At 37.5% G+C, this 21,693-nt stretch overlaps 1 protein-coding gene across 2 annotated transcripts in view; it reads right to left on the bottom strand.

The window, feature by feature from the left end:
* Positions 1-4,735: 4,735 nt before the first annotated feature.
* LOC113070930 (acyl-coenzyme A oxidase-like protein) overlaps positions 4,736-21,693 on the bottom strand; it is a 38,792-nt gene continuing 21,834 nt past the window's right edge. The window contains exons 17-19 of one of the 2 annotated variants that reach the window (XM_026244279.1): positions 20,890-20,960; positions 15,470-15,571; positions 4,736-6,388 (exon numbers count right to left, since the gene is read on the bottom strand). In XM_026244279.1, the coding sequence (XP_026100064.1) occupies positions 6,212-6,388; positions 15,470-15,571; positions 20,890-20,960 (350 nt within the window). In that variant the 3' untranslated portion in view covers positions 4,736-6,211. Of the gene's footprint in view, positions 6,389-15,469; positions 15,572-18,662; positions 19,197-20,889; positions 20,961-21,693 lie in introns of those variants that run through there. The other variant, XM_026244280.1, reaches the window with a different exon arrangement.

Raw genomic sequence — 21,693 nt, 5'->3', positions numbered from 1 at the left:
AACAAGCATTAAAACAACTACAAATCAAGATATTTCTGATTTAAATTCATCCCTCAACTTTTTTTCTTCTTCTTTCAAGAAGCAGAGCTCAAACTGTTTACATTGTGTCACACATAAAGCCAGGATTAATTTCATGAAAACATAAATACTATTAGACAGTCAAGTTCACGACATTCAAGACAACATTTTTCAAACAAACCTCTATTCTTGTATATTGCATAGCATCGTCTGGTGCAAACAACCACCTCTGCGACCTCTGGTTTGGTTTTTCCACAGCCATTATCATGATTAAATATTTGCCAACTGTGCTAAAATTACACCTTCCGTCAGTTGTAAGACAGTAGCTGAACCACAGTGGTTTATTATGAGGCTAAACACTAATATCACCCAAACTCTGTCTGAACTCAAATTGATCTCACGCTATGACTCAAGCGAGAAGCAGTTTGACTGTTTTTTTTCTCATGCTCAATCATATTAGGACCATTGGATATTCATTTCCTTTCACAACTCCGCTAGACCTGAATGAACTGAACCAGACGATATCTCAAAGTTTTAGTCAACACTTTAACCTCATTCTCTCGTGCCTTTACCACACAATACCAACAATAGCATTTCAAACAAGGGCATTTAAATCAATATTGCAGTGTTCAGTCGACTGTATGCTCAGTTCTGGGTTTGTTTATCACCGCATCTTCATTTATCTTTGCACAGAATAACATGTCTGACACACAAAAGGTGAGCAAAAAGGACACAGAGTTCATACGTGTATATTCAAGACCTTGTGCCAACACAATGCAGACGCTAAAGGTCTAAACAAGAGGCCACTGGTAGAGGAACTCTCCTGCCGAGAAAGCAACAGATGAGAGCCCTGATAAGTTATTGTTGTTTCTCTTCACCATTAAGAGTGGCTACAGGAAGACATTTATCGCCATCTCATATCTCCTGGCTCTCAATAGGCAAAACAGAGATGGTTGGATCGCACGTCTAGCCTGCACAAAAGACAGGATAGTCTATTTTGACTGAGTGCACTAAGGCTGATACTCCGAACACTTTCTTTAGGCCTTGGTGACAGTGAAGGTAAACAAGAAGACAACAGGCAAATCAGCCAACTCCATCTGAGGTATTATGAGAAGATGTGTCTCATGCGTCTCAGGTGCACCAGGTTTGCAAGATATTGTGAATGAACCAAGCAGTAGCTTCATGCACAAGCACATGCTTCTGATGTTAACCAAGAGGAAATGCAGGATACTTCTTTAAGAGCAGCTATCACAAAGACAAATGAGTCGACTTGGCTTTAGGCAGATCTGTGCTGCCTTCTAAATGAGAAGAACATGCTTTCTGGAAGATCTTCTCAAGACAAGTGCACTGCCAAGCATCAAAACATCATGCTTATCGCTGTGCTAATGTTGAAACCTAAGTGCCAAGTTAAACATCTGACATTCATAAACACTGAGATGTTTGTTCATATTTTTATGCACCTTTACTTCACCTGTACAATCTGTCATAGTCACTTTGGAAGTTAGGGTTAGTGTTAGTTTTTAACTTTACAGACTAAAGGACCCCCTCCCCAATTCAGACCCTCAGTAGGCTTTACATAAAATAGCTAGACTTTTGCAACACTTTCTAATGTCTTTGATTAACTTTAACAAACTGTATATGATGCTTAACATATAACAAATGTATTACACTTGATCTAATATATAAATATTTTTAAAGAAAATATACTTTACATATGTGTCCACCCTGGGGCCCAAAACCAAACTGGACTTTGCTCTTGGAAATAAAGCCTTGTTGTTTATAGATAGCATTAAAAATTTCAATTTAACGGATTACTTCCTTTTGATCGCCATAAAATTATAAAATTATTTAGATAATTAAATTTGTCGTGACATGTTGGTCAAAATATAGCAGAGCGCGCGTGCGATTCAATGCCCTGTCAACACCAGAGTTTGATAAAATCACATTTTTTTATGTGATATACGTCGCGCCAGTCTCGTGTTTACACACCACAAAATCTGGCCTTTTTTCTCTCCGGGGGGCTCTTACCATCATTTTGGTCGTCTTGCGCTTCGGAAATATTGGGCAATAGCGGAGAACCCGGCACAGAATCGCTGTCGACGGAAAAATAGCCACTAGAGGACCTGGAGAAGGTTCGGCACATCGGTGACCTCGACTGGTGACTATTCGACATGGCAATCCCTCCCCTTAACGGGTCCCCATCGCTCGGCTGAGGGAAGTCAAAGTGCCCGGGGCGCAACGCAGCTCCGACACCGGCGCTCTCTCCACTTCCCCGCGACGCCGGGACATTACCCGGCGTTTGCTCTCTGCAGAACAAACAAAACACTCATTACTGTCGTTTGCAAGCGTTTGAAGAGGAGTTGTGTGGGTTGTTTGGCAGGGGGTTTTCAACTTCCAGTCTATTTCGTGGCGATCGGCACGCGTTTGGAAACTCAGCTAGCAGCGAACGCTACAAGTAAATCAGTAACCCGGAGAAGTGCGTCACAAACGATCTCCACTTCAACTTCCTATTTCTTCCTTACTGCAAAACAAGTCTACATTTTGGGATAAAACTCGAAAACGCGCGAGGCGATCGCGTCGAATAGCTACTGCACGGCACTCGGAGCTCGCGCTGTAGAGGAATCTACAAGCTTTCAACTTTGTGTATTTCATCGTTCTTGTCTGGGGAGGTTTATTATGTCGTGCTTTTAGAAATGAAAACACATCCCGTGGTTCTCCGTAACCCAGTTCAGCTTTGTTCAGTCATGCCGGTTTGTACAAACCGCGAAGCAACATGCCAAAACAGCGACAATGCGTAAACTAAACACAAGAAATATCAGATAAAATGAAAATAGAACAAACTCCTTCATGCTGTTGTAGGATCACCTACCGCGGGATTTGTTGCGCGTGCACTTGTCAGACGCTATACTAATACGTAGGCTACTTTGTATAATCAGCAGGAGCGCGAGTTAGAAACACGCACGCGACTAGATCGCAGTTTCTTTCTTCGGTTTTCTTTATATCTTGCTTCGATGTCACTTGCCAGCGAGTTGCAAAGTCAGCGTTTTACGGACAGTAATGAAAACGTCCGTACAGTACTGTACGAGCGGTGGAGCTTGACGCAACTCGATCGCGACGTCTTTATTTCTTTCCTTATTGTCACTTGATAGCGAGCAGTAATGGCCAACATTCTGCTGTCAGTTCTCGGTAATGTTTTATAGCGATTTATTTTCATCGAGAAAGCGGCGGCGAAACAATAACATGCACAGTAAAAACAAAGTATCCTATTAATAGGAGCGCGTCGACGCCTCTAAGTGTACAGACAGCAGACAATAGCGCAAAGTTATGCGAGTATCAGTCCAACAGACAGACGGATTAGACGATCGTTACAAATAATAATAATAATAATAATAATAAACGCATACCGCACGTTCCAAATAGCAATTATTGACAGCAGGGAACATTTCGAGTCCCATTTCGAAAGTACAGCGCGAATAAATGTATATTTTACACTCGTAGGTAGGGTATCTCCTAGCGTACATCTGTAGAACAACAACAACCGCGGGTTTAATCGTATTTTGACTCATTTTCGGTGGATAACGGGAAAACAAAACAAACAGGTGCCTGTCGTTATCCATTGCGAAACAGTTCAATTGTTCTCTGGTTAAATGTCAACGGGTTTGGACCACTCAGAAGACTGGACCCCTCTACTGCATCTCAACTTTTGTGTTCTTGGCGACATTGTTTGACTGGACGCTACGTAAAGCCACCAGACAGCGCGCATCTGAAGTTTCACTTTTTCCCCCTCGCCGCCGCGCGCAGCTTTTGTGCATTGCGCGTTATGCTTCGCTAGAATAAAATACCAACACAAAAATAATTTCCAGGGTGATTTTGACAAATAAACCAATTAAAACCTAGATTTGATTTAACCTTTTCATTGGTTTTAAATCACGGTGATCAAATGTTAAAACGCATATTAATAACCTATAATCCTTTTTGAAATTCAGTATTGTGCAAAAAAGGGAAAAGTGCAAAGTTGTCCCAAAGAAAGCCGGTGTAAGATCCGCGCGTATGAACTCACCTGGACGTGTCAGACATATCCGCTGCGGCATAAACGCGTTAACGCATCATCTTTAGCGATAAAGACAACAAAACCAAGAGTAAATTTCGAAATATCCAGGGATTTAAAAAAAAAGTGTTCTTCAAAGTTAATAATTATAAAAAGCACAATTCCAATAGCTGGCAATCGACGGCTCTAAATCTCTCGATGCGTCTGTTCCTCTTGGAGCAGCGGTCATGTAAGATCCTGTTTGAAAAATGTCCACAGGATTGTTTTTAAAGCAGTCTTTTGTCTCGGTGTCTTAAGTGCACTTCCTCGCTGTGGCTGACTCCCTTGTGTCTGCTGCTCAGAGAGAGAGCGAGTTGTTCTGACTATTTACTGAAGCAAAAACCCTCACAGTAAAAAATCCGGAGAAGCCACGCCCCACAATGGGATGGGCTTGTAATGGTCAAACCCACATCTTGCCAAACCACACCATCAGGCTCCAAATGTACACAACACTTTAGATTAAACTAGAACAAAAGCACTATAGCTCTTCTTTTGCACGGGCTAGTCTCCTCTGTGGTATATTTCATGTGCAGTCTGGTTGAATAATGTTTGGTCACAAGTGAATCATGGGCATTTTGAAACAATTGTTATTATGCGGCATGCAATACAAGCTAGGTTAACAATTGCAATGCAAGTATTTGGTATGCATTTTATTTTGTTGTTAATTAAATTATCCACTGTTTGTGGCACAGTATGACAACATGCACATTTTACACAAAAAGACAATTAAGAAAATAGCTCTAACCAGTCTTACATTAGGTTACATTGACAAGTGCAGAAAATCTGGAAATATAAGGGAATGCAACTTTTTTTTTTTTTTTTTTTTTTGTAGAACATTAAGGAACTTCCACTTTGCTGTTCTTTGCAGACTTTCATAACAAGTGAACAAAATGATATTTTTATTTTGTGGAAAAAAAAACTTGAATAAGACAATTCGGTAGTTTGGTCCAGACTTAGTGTACAGGAATAACATAAATAGACATCATTTTGAAGACCCAGGCTGAGAAGATTTGAACTACATTAGAACCTGTGATCTAGTTTACTTTTTAAATAAAGGTACAATTCTGGCAGTTGATAGTAGCATTAAAAACTATAGCTGCATTAATATGTTAATGTCTGTCCAACATTGTACTGCGTTTACGGTTACTCAATGTATGTACAATCACATAAATATTCATTAACTGTGTGTCATGTGATTTGATTAATTAGATTTGGGCTTTTCTTAACACAGTATTCAACTAAAAAACTGCCTTTTGGCACTTCTTTATGCTGTTATAGCTCAAATCCAGGCTTTCAGGGATCCTCTGTAAACACAAGACGCTTGGCTGGTGTTTATTCGAAATAAATTCAGCTAAAATCACTGAAGAATTTAAGAATAATTATCTAGTACCTGTATGATAGACATAATGTGCAACTCGTATAACTGAAATTCCCTTCTACATACACTCTTAAAAATAAAGGTTCTGTATTGATGGTTCTCTGAAGAACTCTTAACATCCATGAACATTTCCCATTGGACAGTATAGGCTCTTTATCTTTATAGTTCAACGAGGTTCTTTAGATGTTCTTCACACTAAGGAATAATGGTTCTTTTAAGAGATGTTCAATGAAAGGTTCTTTATTGGCATCTTTGGTTCCAAGAAGTATCTTTAACATCCAATGACGTTTTCTTTTTTGGGACAAAAGGTCTTTTAATGTTAAATAAGGTTCTTTAGATGTTTTTCACACACACGAAAAAAGGAATCGTTCACCGAAAGGTTCTTTGTGGAACCCAAAACTTGTTTGTCTATGGCGTTGTTGCGAACTCACCCCTTTGGAACCTTTATTTTTAAGGAGTGAACAAGAAAATGTAGTGTTGTACCTAAAGTACATGTCATTTTCTCAAGGCCTTAGCCATTAGCAGCCATTTCTACCATTCTTCTTGGCACGAAGCATAATGCTTAATCATAAATCATCAGCGATGCATTCCTAAGTGCATTGACCACCTCCAATCAGTCCATCATTCCTCCCACCCGATGTTAAAGAAAATAGAAACCATTGAGACCAGCATCTGAAATCACTTAATTGTTCTTCCACATCCTCATAAAGCCATGCTTATTCTCTAATTCAGAGCTTCGACAGAGGCTGGGTGCTGCTGGGATACTGTGGCTGTGGGTAGAAGGCCCATTCAGCCCTGGGATTGGCCACTCCAGCGATAGGGGCCTGGATGCAGCAGGACGGGATGTTGAAGTCATCGACCACCTTCAGCGCATCATCCTTCACCGATCTGCACAGCTCCAAAAGCTTCAAAACAAGCAGAACACAATCACACGAGGGTTAATGCCGCGATATATAGCGATTTATACTTAAGGTAAGGGATATAATCCTTAAGTATGATCAAGAGCACACACAGCTAAAGATACTTGACACTAGTGACAACAAATGAGGATGATTCAAAAGAACATGAAAACATTGTGAAGAAGAAATTTCAACTCTGAATATTCTTGTACATTTCACAATTACAAAGACATAACATGAGATTTTGAAGTGGAAAAGACGAATTAGGATTTTCTTGTAAAACATACACCAATTATCTTTTATTTACAGGTATTTGACATCAATTTATCACAGTCAATGTATAACCATAAGCATTACCCTTCTATAACAGCACCCTCTGGTGGATATTAAAAAAAGCAACATTGAAAAACGTTCAACTTTAATTTCTATTCCCTTTCAATTCGGCAGAGACATTGATGTGTGAGTCATTGATGTGTGAGAACACAGTCAGACTGTCATGTCAGGGTCAAGGGAACAGGAATGAGAAGTCCCTGCCTCAGCTGTGATTTAAAGACGGAAATGAGTGATCACCATAACCAATGTTTCGAGCAGAACCACAGCACGCTGGATCAGATGACATACTGACTGTATAAAAGTTTTGCATTAGGCCTACTGTATTTACCGCAACATTGAGTTTTAGAATTATTCATATCTCTTGTGGTCCCCATATGATCAGTTGACCTGTCCAGCATTGTGACATCCTAAACTTCATCTAAAACATTTATAATAGACTGATTAGACTAAAAATCAGGGAAAAATACAGATTTAATTTTTTTTTTAATGCATTGAAAAAAGTCTTATACCCTAAGGCTGCATTTACTTGATATATTTGATTAAAAAAATACAATAAAAACGGCAATATTGTGAAATAATATTATTCGATTTTAAAATTTTCTATTTACATTTTTTTTTTAAATGTCATTTACTTCTGTGATCAAAGTTTAATTTTCATCAACATCACTCCAGACTTCTGTGTCACATAAACGTTCAGAAATCATATTAATATGCACATTTTCTGCTCAAGAATCATTATTATTATTATTATCAATGTTGGAACAGTCATGCCGTTTAATATTTTTTATGTGGAAGCTGCGATACATTTTTTTTCTTTTCAGAATCCTTTGATAATTAAAACGTTCAAAAGAATAGCTTTTGTTTTAAATAGAATCTTTTGTAATTTAAATCTTCACTGTCACATTGGATCCATTTAATGCATCCTTGCTGAATAAAAGTGTTCATTTCTTTCTTTGGAAATAAATAAATATCTAATTGGCCCCAACCACTGAACAGTATTATCATACAAGACCTGACTATTTAATGAAAGATCAAAAATGGTGAAAAAAGAAAATAAAACGCCTAAAAATCGAAACTTTAAAATCGAGATAAATTAGCATACACACAATTTACATTTTGATGACAAACATTAAGATGTGCATAATGTTTTTCATGCACAGATGGATACAGAACACGGGCATACTTGCTTAGAAATAAGAATAAATGTATTCAAAATGATTAAATGATAAGAAAATTGGATTCAAATGGGTGAAATTCACAATCACACTATTCATCTCCTGTCAATGCTTCATTCGTGAGGTGTCCACAGACATCCTGCATGAGTCACAGAACCTGCTCTTTTCTCCCACTTCGCCTGACAAAGAGATCATTTATCGTCCTGATGCTTTGGCTCCTGCTCAAGTCCTCCAGAGCTCAAGATGAAAGACAAATGATCACAGCCTGTCAGTTTTCTGCAAAGCTCTGCTTGTGTATTTTGACTTTTATAACCCTGTGCTATGAAACCCTCTCATTGTTCTGTTTGAGAAACACTCACTTATCTGTAGCGCATTAACGGCTGAAATATGTTTGGACACGTCTTGCTCAATAGCTGTCTGTCCAAAGAGGAGTCTGAAGTACGTCTGACCTCTCTTGTGCTCTCTCTTTCCAGACTAGATGAAAAGAATGTAGCTCTATGTAGAGGTTACATGCGCCACTGAAGCAAACGGAGAGATAAGGAGAGTGTGTAAACAGAGAGAGAGAAAGAGATGGCATGAAAGAGGAGAAAGGGAGACAGAATGGAAAATTCTGCCAGAGTTTGGTTACTCATACACTGTGTACAGAGAAGTAAAGTTAAAGGGGGGGGTGAAATGCTATTTCATGCATACTGAGTTTTTTACACTGTTAAAGAGTTGGATTCCCATGCTAAACATGGACAAAGTTTCAAAAATTAAGTTGTACATTTGAAGGAGTATTTCTGTTCCCAAAATACTCCTTCCCGTTTGTTACAAGTTTCAGAAAGTTTTTTTCGAGTATGGCTCTGTGTGACGTTAGATGGAGCGGAATTTCCTTATATGGGTCCTAGGTCACGTCTGCCAGAAGAGCGCCCGCTCCCGTATAGCAGAGCACTGAGAGCACAACAGACTTCACTGATCAGAGCGAGAGCATCGCGAAATGTCACAAAAGAAGTGTGTTTTTGGTTGCCAGGGCAAGACAACCCTGCACAGATTACCAAAAGAGAAACAGCATTAAGGGACCAGTGGATGGAGTTTATTTTTACAGAGCATCAACGGAGTTGTGCAAGTGTTTTTGTTTGTTCCCTGCATTTCGAAGATGCTTGTTTTACAAACAAGGCCCAGTTTGACGACGGATTTGCGTATCGTTTATTTCTTAAGGATGATGCAATCCCAACGAAAAAGGGTCAGGATCGTGTGTTGGAACCACAGGCGGTGAGTAAAACTGCTTCAAATATCTCTGCCTCCTTGTTAGTGCCTCCGCCTCCCATGCCGGAGACCCGGGTTCGAGCCCCGCTCGGAGCGAGTCGTTGCTGCTGCTGCTCTCGTTCAGTTTCAGCCTCTGGATCTGATTCTGGATCATAAATAAACGGCTGAATCTGACTGTTAGCCATGGTTTGTTTTGGATGATGGTTTTTTTCCCTCACAGTAATGTCACAGCTTCCACATGCTCTCAACGCAAAAGCTTACTGGCGCTCGTGATTCTTTAGCTCCGCCCACACGTCACGCCTCCAGCCGGTCGTGTTTTTGCGGGAAAAACCAGTACAGACTATCTTTCTCTTCTGAATATAATAAAACTAAAGACTTTTTGGAGTTATGAAGGATGCAGTACTACTCTATAGGTACTCAAGAATAACAGGATATTGAGTGAAAACGAGCATTTCACCCCCCCTTTAAGTCAAACACACAGTGTCATTTGATCAGCCTTTAAGTATAAGATGAACGAAAATATTTACTTTATTATTTTAATTTATTATATAATTAATAAGTAATGAATACTGGCAAAGTATGATCTTTATATTTTAAAGGTCTAAATAAAACTGATTTTGGTATCAAAATAACCAATTCAAAAGTTTGGGGTAAGAAACATTTTCGTAAGTGTCTTCTACTTGGCTGCATTTATTTGATCTAAATAAATAAATAAATATATAAATATATATAAATAAATATATAAATATATATATATATATATATTTTTTTTTTTTTACAATTTCAACATTTCTATTGTAATATATTTTAAAGCAAAATCTATTCCTGTGATGCGCAGCCGAATTTTCAGCATCATTTCTCCAGGCTTCAGTGTCACATGATCCTTCAGAAATCATTTTAATATGCTGATTTACTGCTCAAGAAACATTTCTGATTATTATCCATGTTGAAAACAGTTGTGCTGCTTCATATTTTTTAGGGAACGATGATACATTTTGCTTTTCAAGATGCTTTGATGAATATAAAGTTGAAAAAAGAACAGAATTTATTTGAAATATAAATCTTTTGTAACATTATAAATATTTTAAGGTCACTTATGATCAATTAAATGTTTCCTTCCTGAACAGAAGTATGAATTTCATATAAAAGAAAAAAAGTGGATTTTAGGAAAAGCATCTGAGAAAATAAGATACTCAAATAATACACAACTGAGAGCTCTCCAAAAGTCTTCACGAAAGAGCAGTAATATGACCCTTTCATACCCTTTCTCTTTTCTTTTTTTCATGTCCACTAAAAATCCCCTCTAAATAGTTATCCATTACCCATAAATCAACACACAATGCGCACAATTAAAACTCAAAAACAGTCTCCAACACTCCCTCTCTGTGTTGGAGTGAGTGTGTGTGTGTGTGTGTGTGTGAGTTCAGTGAGGCATGTGAGTCTGGCTCTTATGTTGACACATGTAATGATAGGAGAGTGTGTACAATAAGACTCATTCTAAAGAGCTGGAGCCACACACAGAGAAATCACACGTACATGTGAGGATCTCATCCACAGAAACTGTTCTCAGCGCTCAGACCCCCCACAAACACAATCTTACTCACCCAATTACATGCTCATGGACATTTCTTCTGCCTCACTCACTCACTACCACACACACACACACACACTGACTCACTCATTAGTGTCAAGTCAAGCAGCATCATTTGCTGGATGTTAATGAAACTTTAAATGATCAGGAATAGCAGAGCTGGACTGTTGATTTGACTTAAGTTTTCAAAAGATTTAACTGAGGTTCATCACATTCAACTCAAGCATTTTGTACTCCAATTAGAGTGTCGTCAACATCTTTAGGTCTACAAGAAGAAATATTTTCTCTGTATATTGTGATAATAATGAGTCACAAGTTTGGGGTCGGTACGTTTTTTTTCATTGCTTCTGAAAGAAGTGTCTTCTGCTCACCAAGGCTAAATTTATTTGATCACGAATACAGTAAACAGTGATATTGTGAAATATTATTGCAGTCTAAAATGATTACTACAGTTTCTATTTGAATAAATTGTAAAATGTAATTTATTCCTGTGATGCCAAGCTAATTTATCATCACTCCAGTCTTCGGCGTCACATGATCCTCAGAAATCATTCTAATATGCTGATTTACTGTTGAACAAACACATCTTTCTTATTATCAGTGTTGATAACTGTTGTGCTGCTTCATATTGTTGTGAAAACCATAATACACATTCTTTCAATATTCTTTGACGCTAATATTTTTAGATGGTGGTATTTTTTTCTGAAATCTTTGAAAGTTCAAAAGAACCACATTTGTTTAAAATAGAGGTAAACAATATATTGCTTCGATTTTAGCTAAATTAAAGATCAAAATATCTTTTGATTTAAGAACAACACAGTTCTTTCTCTTTAGAGAAGTATAGCTCAATGAAATCCATTTCAACAATAAATTTTTAATAAACTTGCACCAAATTGGAAACTATTAATGAAAGTGATTTACTCAGTACGGTTTCTTCAACAGAGAGGTGTTCTGGTTCATCTTCAACAGTCACTGACTCTCAGATCAATAACTAAATGTAATGCCAATCAAAGCTTGCTGAGCCTGAGGTTATTTGCATGGCTTATTTCACGGCATGGAAAACTAGAAGATAGGCAAAGATGCTCACTCTTATCTGTCCAAAACATTTTTTCATCTCGTCGGTGGATAGAGCTTTCTTCAGCAACTCCCACTCAATAAAACATTTGACAAATATAGATAGTTGTATTGTAAACATAAAACTTCCAAAGGAAAATAGATGTTCACGAAATGTTTTTAAAACTTTATAAATTGGACAGCTCTGTTGACAGTGACCCGTTTTGGTGCATGTCTCTTTAAATGATAATGAGCTACTGCTCGACCAGCCCCTCATTTCCATTTATTTGTGTATTAGGTGGTGCGTTAAGACAAAAAAAGTCCACTGTGTCTTTAGTGGCTCTGATGCCAGGAGAAAATGAAGACTCTTAAGGTTCACTTTTACATCTAGCTACAAAACACCTGCATTGCTTGCGAGCGTGGAGATAATGGCAGACAGCATACAACTGGCTGAGGGTGGAAATATGCTAATATTAGACAGTCAATCAGCGGTCATGGGCGGGGCCTGAACAGTATGACATCATACTGCTCAGAAAATCAAAATGGCTTGATAATTGAATTTAAGGGGGTCATATGATGTTGCTAAAAAGAACATTATTTTGTGAATTTCGTGTAAGGCAATGTTTACGCGATTTTAGGTTCAAAAAATATTTTCCACATAATGTACATTGTTTCTCCTCTATGTCCCGCCTTTATGAAACGAGTCCATTTTTACAAAGTTCATCATTCTGAAAAGTGCATTGTGCTCTGATTGGCCAGCTATCCAGTGCTTTGTGATTGGCCGAATATCTCAAGCGTGTGATGGAAATGTTACGCCTCTTAACAGGTTCAGAAAATGTTCCTCTGTAAAATGCATTGCACACACCCAAATATTTGGGTTGTACTGTTCTGGAACAGTGATGTAAAAAAAAACGTAACCACTGATTTCTAGTTGTGTCCTAATCTGGCTTTCGCAATGAAACACACATCGTCCTCAAGACATGGCAGTGGCGGCAACAACACTAAAGTGAGAATAAAAGCTGCGCCTTCTCTCTTTGCGTGAACATTTGGGCGGAGTTATGCAAATCTTCCCACACGGTGACGTAGACATTTGTGGGTGTGTCTGAATGAGGTATTTTAGGAAGGTGTGGATCAGCCTAAAAAATTTATAGAGAATATCTCTTTGGATTTGAGACTTTAATTTTTGCAACCTTACGGATCTTTTGCTCCAACAGCTTTTAACACTTAAAAGACAAAGGAAAACATGAAATCGTATCATGTGAGCCCTTTAAGGAACATTTAAAAGTATCATTTCATAATGTTTGCAATGGAACGTTCTCTTAACATTTATATAACCAAGTAAAAACATTTTGATTGTTCAGATAACATGCAGATATAAAATTTTCATAACTTATAACAACACAGCTGAGATCATTTGGCCTGAAACTACTGATTGCACACTTTGAGCACAATGTTTTGATAAATTTGACATCACAGGGGCAAAATGTGCAAAGTCCCAATTTTCTCTCCATTTAATCTCAGTGCCGTCCAGAAGGAACAGTCGAGATACTAGAGATCTGGATTGTGATTCTTATGCACGTCCTTAAGTGAACAGCAGCTAATTATAAACAAGTGATCTGGTTATTTTGGCCACGTTATGCAGCCCGTCACATGATAAATCATCTTCAATAAGCCATTGAAAACATATAACAATAGTTCATATGAGCACGCTGAAAGGAACCGTAAGCACATGCCTTCAGTCACGTGCCGTGGCCACTGCTCACTCTGGGAGAATAGTGGGGGTTGTTTGTACAGAGACAGTGGCTGTGTTGGGTTTGTCCGAGTGGTAAACATGCAGGAAACCACCTGCTGACTGCATACTGACAGACCGGTGTCGACCCCGCTGTCCTCTCGGCTCCTGTGTGGGAGAACCCCAGTGAGGGCGCCTGCCTGTTTAGTCACAGCTAATAGTGAACTACTGGCCACTATGTGTGTGTGTGTGTGTGTGTACAAGGTGGACAATGGTAATGTTAACATTCAGCCACGCTCTGTGAACTCCAGTTAATGTGCGAAGGGTTAATGAGGAGGTCTCAGATGGGTGGCAGAAAGGCTTTGCGCCTCCTTAACTGCCTAAAGACTGATTGACAGCATGCTGATACCCTCCTGATGTGGCTGCTGGTCAAATCCAACCCATTCTCTCTCCTAAGGTTTCAAAAACTGAAGCATGGTCACTTATTAAGATGCTAAAGGTATTCCTAAGCATGCTTTAGGTCAAGACGCATTCGTCACTTAGAATGTTTTGTCCTAACATTAATATAACTTTTAAAACATGTTAAAGCAATGTTTATGGAATGCTCTTATAACCTTATTAACTCCTTCCTTGCCAGCATTTTTTTTTAAGTTGCCAGCCAAAAAAATTATTTTTATTCTTAAATCTTTTTTATTTATTTGTTATAATTATTGACACTTCCATATGGGTAGGTTTCATGGAAAAAGCAAAAAATAAATAAAAATAACAAATATATTCATAGATTGAATAGATTGCTTCTATCAACCTATCTAAAGCTTGCACGATCCTATACCACTTCCTGGATTATCAAGTTATACGGTAATGTTAGGCCTTTTTTTTATATGCTGTTTAATGTTTGTAGGTTGCATTATTTTGCATATCCATCTGCTTACATGCGCAATAATTTTTTCTACTTCTTGCCACGTTTCGGTTCAGACATTCAATACTCTTTCCGAAGATGTGTAATAGCGCCCCCTACTGTACACCAGTGTAAACACCGACAGCCAGAAAATTCCATCAGTGACGGAGAAGTGTTAGGGAAAATTCTGTCAACGGCGTGTAAAAGGTTAATATTTGATATACATTCTCAAAATGTAGAGAAAAAACATTCTCAAATCATCCTTATGATGTTATTTGTTACTTTTTTAATAATGTCCCAATCACGACAAGAAACGTTCTTAGAATATAAAAAATGTGAAGATTAAAAAATATACAGTATATTAGGTGAAAGTTAGTAGAACAGTGTAGGAAACATTTTTGAAACTTTAAATTAGCGCTCTAATCATGACAACAAACCTGGACATTTCAATGTTCTTAGAATATTAAAAAGAAAGTTTTTTGTAACCTTTAAATAATGTTTGAATCATGACAAGAAAAAAGACATATAAAAAATGTTTTTATAAACTAAATGTTTTATCGGAGTAATTCTCTGTATGTATTTGTAAAAGCAGGTGTAATTTTTATGTATTTTTATCCATATATATTTTTGAGTACCTAACCCCACCTCTACCCTAAACCGAACTACTTATCAACAACATAAAATGTAAACGTCACAGCATTGCAAAATCTGACCAGAAAGCAGTATAAATGATGAGTGGTGTTGCAGTCCAAGTGCTCTGGAGGTGTACAATATCTTTATACAAAAAACTATCAAAACTTCAAGTTTTAAAGGCTAAAATAGTCCCCGCTCCTTGAATGTAGTCACATATCATTCATATCAATTATAATGGCATATTTTTTTGATTTATTGTGGATATTAAATCACACCACAACATATATGTCATAATGACAATAACATACTCCAATTCCCATCACGTCATTTGAAAACAAGTTCCTAGTTCTTTGATACAGCGACACCTTAAGCGTCTTGACAGTGCTTCAGTTCCTTGGTGAAGAGAACAGGTTGTCAAATTAGTAAATACCTGGCTGCGGATCTGTTGGCTGGTGTTGGGGGTCAGGTAGTTGTGCTCCAGGTACCACGCTCTCTCCTGATACACCAGACTAGTGCCGTGAAGAAGGCAGAACTGTAGCAGAAAATATGCAATAGTGCAACAGAAAAGACAAATTAGCAACACAATTTAACACAAAGGCTTGATTTGCATGTTGCTTCTGATGCATATTTAATATTAACAGGTTGCAGTAGTTCCACTGCAATACACATTAAATAGTCACAAATTATAAAATGTGTTGCATGCAAGTGTAATTCATTTCTCTTGGATGGTTTGTTTTAATGAAAAATTATTGCAGCCATTCTATGACAACTCCATGTCATGATATGTCACACTGAAACATGCAAATAAAGTACTTTTTTTAAACACATAGCTGATTATTACCTTAAAGTTAATGAGGTATGTTGTCACTATGTGATCCTGCATTTCGAATAGGTTAATCAATATTTTGTCTATCGTATGCTATGTCCTGGACAAGTTTCCTACATTCAAGTTTGCACCTTAAACACAATACAGACACTGATAGACAAACACTGTTTTGTTCTAGGAGTCTAAAATATCTTAAATGGTTAAACAATGCAGTGTTCACAATGGACAGTTTTAAGCGCCACTCTGGACTACATAGAGATAATAGACACCGATGTCATTATAATACGAATGATAGCTGAAAACAAGGAAACATGCAATGTTAATATCATGTAGTCCCATTCCTACATTTTAGAATCAAACAGCCCTAGTAGAAACTGCAAATGCAATGCAAACTTATTTATCTACTTGATATTTTGAAATATAGGCTTATATGAAGCAAACTAAGGGAGTGAATGCTGATAAATGCTGCAAATCAAATGCCGTCTGAAAGTCTGTCAGGCCTGATGCACAAGTTTCACATGCAGAATCAAATAGCACTTCAATTCTGCAAATCTGACTGGATCCAGATGATTCCAGTGGTTTACAGCTAGGGTTTGAGGTTTAGGTTCAGCTGGATGTAAATGTTTACGTTTGCAATACCCCCTCACAATCGTTTTATAATTTACGGCCGTTGTCAAAGACAATATTCAATGGAATAACCCAGAAATGAGGTCAGATTAGTTTAAATGCTGCTCCTGATGCAAAATGTCTGAAACAGGCCTTACACTAAAATTACACACCAAAAATGATAACTAAATGATAACTCTTTAAAGTCATATAGATTCTGACTGGATGTGGGCTTCATTGGTATCATTTAAAGTTAGGTTTGTACATCCCTATTCTCATCGAACTGTTAAAATGTTATAGTTATTGTTACTTTTTGATCATGACATTGAAACATACATTTTCTGTAAAGCTAAACAATGGGTAACACTTTAGAATAAGGTTCCATTAGTTAATGTTAGTTAATGTATTAATTAACATGAACAAACAATGAATAATACATTTATTACTGTACGTATTCATCTTCGTTAATGTTAGTTAATGAAAATACAGTTATTCATTGTTAGTTCATGGTAATTCACAGCGCATTAACTAATGTTAACAAGCACAACTTTTGATTTAAATAATGCATTAGTAAATGTTGAAATTAACATGAACTTAGACTTATAAATGCTGTAGAAGGATTGTTCTTGCTTAGTTCATGTTAACGAAAGTAGTTAACTAACATTAACTAATGGAACCTTATTCTAAAGTGTTACCAAACAATGTTATGTGAAAAGTCCTATACATTTAGATTTGAATTTACTGACATTGATTTACTGGCATAAGAAGAATCACCAATGGGTTCGATTCCCACTGAAAGCAAGAACTGATTGAATGTGTGCCTTCAGTGCATAAAAGCATCAAAATGCCAAATGCATAAATATAAATGTTACCTTCAGAGCGGAAAAATATATATTATATATTATATTTTCAGCACAAGAATATACAGCAAATCTGTTCTCAATGAGACATTGTTTACATGCAATTAAAGGCTGCAGTTCACTGCATGACTTTGGCCCAGATTTGCAGTCTGGATGAGTCGACACTATTTGCCAAAACTCAGAGCTAATTTTGAGTGATTTAACAGAACATTTTTCTGCGTTCATTTATTGTGTTCATTTCAAAGATTCAGCGACATGAACTTGACAGATTTTGACAGGTCAAACATTCATTATTGCCATTTCGTTTCCCGGTGGACTGATAAAAACAATTACAATTTCTGCCAATATTTTTCGTGTGCAATACGCAACAGTCTGTGAATGCCGTGTCACCATCTAAGGCTGAGAGCAGTCAGTATCAGCACAGTGCAAGGTCAAAAATGTAAGTGGAAAATACTTGCTGACCACTGTGTATGTTAAGTGTCTTATTTTCCATATCTGAAGGACCCTACAAAAGCTGTATGCCTCTTCACATGCACCAATTTGAGTGAGTACAGGATGTTATACAGAAGATGAAGGGGATGGAAAAACAGAAGCGGTACGAGCTAATATCTCTTCTCCTCAGAGGTGAGGTAGCAACCAAACCACCTAGATACATCAAAGAGCTGGACAGGAAAAAACAGAGCATGCACAGCAATCAGTTGTAAAGCATGGACACTAAGAGGAATAATATAACCTTTGACCTGTAGAAAGCCCTGCACTGTAAAGCAAAATAAACATATAGAGGCACATGATCCCTCCGGCTGTCATGCTTTGTGTACTGCTCTCTTCCTCATATGGAAAGCAGAGAATCAATGGCTTATCACAGAGCCATTAAGTTTCTTATCAGGCCACACCGAACGAGGGTTCGTCTGAAATGGAAGTCACATCGTTGGCGTGTCAGCTATAGGAACTGAAACCATCATCCGAACAACTGAATGGTTATTATTAAAAGCTTAAAGACCCCAAGAAATGCCTTGACGAGAGTGGCTTCCTTTTTACTGTTTTGAAATAGTATGATTGGAAAAATAAACTGCCAGTGTGCTTTAAACTTAGTCATTTTTAAACAAACATACACATTTATACCATTTTTTGTTTAATTTAATTTAACACACCCACACACACACACACACACACACACACACATCAATCATATAATCACCATTTGTATATATGTATACAACCAACTAATGAATCACAACATTGCAAACTTTGAATTTAAGAAAAAACTTTTTTCTATAATAAATACATTTCCATACAGCATTGTGAATGACAAGTGATGGAGAAATATAAAACTGTCAATTTTTTTTAATTTAAATGTCATATTTGTGGTTTCTTGCTAAATTAGCATACAATAAAACAAATAGTGTTTATTGCATTGCATTAAATAAGAACTAAGTTAGTATTCCATTCTAAACATAAACGTTGAAAACTACTTCTGGTATCTTGACAGATGCTATCTAGAAACAATCAATTTGAAATGTCAAACTGACGTAATATCACAGGTCTCATGACTGTGCGATTGGTAAGCATGCTCCTCAGTGCCCATAACAGCAAGAGAAGTTTGAAGAAACAGGTGGAAGTGAGGTTTTCCTGTTCCTCACTGGTGTGCTTTGTCTCTCGATCACAGGACTAGTGTGACAGCACACCTCATGACCTGCCAGGAACCAGGTCATTATCTGTGATTTATTCATGCTAGGTGCTCTCCAGAGAACCTGACAGCTGCTGTCGGCGGGTCTGAGATCAGTGCAGTTCTGCTCCGGTGCTCCGCAGCTAATCTGATACTCATATGAATGCAGCACACATCCTGATACTGCTGCGTCACATCACTGCCAATGACAGTTCATGTGTTAATCCACCCGTAAGCCACAATGAAATGTTGAAATCATTTTATCATAAAGCTGTCCCATGAAAAGCTGAAACACATTTCTTTAACTGTTCAACATTTGTGTCACTCACCCTCATGACATTGCAAACTTGTATGAAATGTATTTTCTGTAGCACATAAAAAGATCTTAGGCTGAATTTTCACTCTGCTCTATTTAAACAAAGTAAGAGATGTAGACTCCAAAAAGAACAAAAATGCACCATTAAAGTAGTTCGTGCAATATATTCATATTTGAATTTTTGGCTAATCAGTATAAATGCATGACGTATTTAAACACATTACACTTCCATAATGTGAAATATTTTCTGGATATTAAGTAAGAAAAGGTCTGTGGAGTTTTTTCTCCATTCGAACAGACTTTTGTAAGCAAAACCACCAACTGTGCCTTTTTGGGGCTTTTTGCATCAAAACGTTTGTTTTTTGGATTCTGAATGGATGCAGTGGCATTGTTTCTATGATGTCTGGGTGGTTGCTAAGGCATTGCTTTGTGGTTAACAGGTTAGGTGTTCTAGGTGGTTGTGGGGGGATTGTTATTTGTTTTTTTGGTTGTTGTAGGTGATTTATAGGGTGTTGCTTTGAGGTTGTAAGGTGGTAGTTGTTGGAATATTCTGAATGGTTGCCAGGTAAAAGCTTATTGGCTTCTTGGGTGTTTTAGGTGGTTGCTAGGATGTTGCTTTGCAGTGGTCTGTGAGGCTGTAGCCTATTCACTGTGTTTCAGTTAATTTTTGTGCTGCATTCCAGTTCAAGGAGTCCGATACAGCAGAAGCACATCCCATTTGTTTTCTTTATTTTACAAAAGCACAATGTTTTGATGTTACTGTGAGTGACGGCAAATGAAAGTAAACCCTTTACAGTTCCAAATGATGAATTACTCTTATCTGCATTGAGTAAAAATGTTGGTGTATTTTAAATCGTTTTTGCTGCTATCAGGCAAAATGACAGAGATCGCTCTGGCGCCTCCATGTCATGCAGTAGCATGCTAACAGCTCCCACTCTTCACACAGACACTTGGATATGTGCTGAATGGCACACCTTTATCTAGGATATCATTAGTTCAAGCAGCCATGTAAAGTTGCATTTACATGCATGTTTCAATTTCAAATTATAAAACATATTTGAGGACGATGAATGAGAGGTGTAATTACCAGCTGTCAACGCTGACAGTTTTTGTCTTAGACTAACCAACTAATACATTTTTGGTTGCCTAAGCCTCTTCTGATCAACTAACATTTAGCTGACTATTAGGCAGGCAGCCCTAGTTGCTATAGTATTTTGAATGGTTGAAAAAAACCCAGAACACAGAATTATTGTGGTGGTGACTTTTGCATGGAAAGCACCACTCTTTTCTTGTAAAATGTAAAAGTCTAGCTTGCTTTATCATGCTGGCCCTTTGCACTAATTTAGCCCCTTTTTTTCAGTTTTGCAGCCTGCTTTTTCCAGACACGTGGTTAAGAGTGGAATCCTCTGAAATCTCCCTGCCACGCTGAGAAACTCAGTTTATTGTTTTTTGAGTGGGCACGAAGCTGTTGTTGTTGTTTCTGAGAACTTTCCATTGGAACCGGCTGATGAGTCAAAAGACAAAAAGAGTGTCGTGCAGCGGCAGAGAGAGCGCAGAGACAGCACTTCACACATACCTTGGTGAGCAAGGCACGGTCCTCTTTGATATGGCATTCTCGTACGGCGAGAGCAAACTGCTCCAAGGTCACTGCAGAAACACAATTAGAGAAATTAACAGCATAATAGTGAAATTAGAAGGGGGCGTTGCATTACACATTTTTGCCCCTTAGGTCCAAGTTATTTGCATCAATAACAGTAAAATTACTCTTTTTCACCTTCTCCCTGACCGTTAAAATAAAATGAGACACTTTGTCTTTAAGAAACACTTCTTTCACATTTGAAATGAGAAGCAGTGCTTTGATGTAACAAAATCTGCTTCACCCCCGTGCAGATGTTTTCTATAGCGAATATTTATTTCAGCTTGAAAGAAGACAGACCAAAAACAATATAAAACAGAAATGTATTTATCATTCAAATCGTCAGATTTTGGATTCAGCTAGTGAATTTGCATTCTAAAGTAAGCAAACTACCAAAAATGTAATGCAATCTATTTAACTGAAATTTAGAACTTTCCCGCTAACAAAAATATGTTCCAAGAACGTTTTTCTAACGTTCCAAGTAAGTTACAAAAACATTCTTTTGGAATGTTCCCATTTTTAAAATGATTTAAACATTTCCCAACATTCCATGTTATCAACTTTCGAATGTTACATTTTGAAACAAGTAGTCCCATTTGTATTATTATATTAGACAAATGTCCAACCTAAGTTTCAGGAAACATAATGTTTTTTGTTCTAAAGTTTTGAAAATATTATTAAAGACCAGATAACTTCCAACGAATGTTCTGGTAATGTTACTAAAAGAACGTTTGTTCATAACTT

The sequence above is a fragment of the Carassius auratus genome, unplaced genomic scaffold (assembly GCF_003368295.1).
Source record: "Carassius auratus strain Wakin unplaced genomic scaffold, ASM336829v1 scaf_tig00005421, whole genome shotgun sequence".
Classification (NCBI taxonomy): Eukaryota; Metazoa; Chordata; class Actinopteri; order Cypriniformes; family Cyprinidae; genus Carassius; species Carassius auratus.
This window is presented reverse-complemented; position numbering and strand designations above follow the sequence as displayed.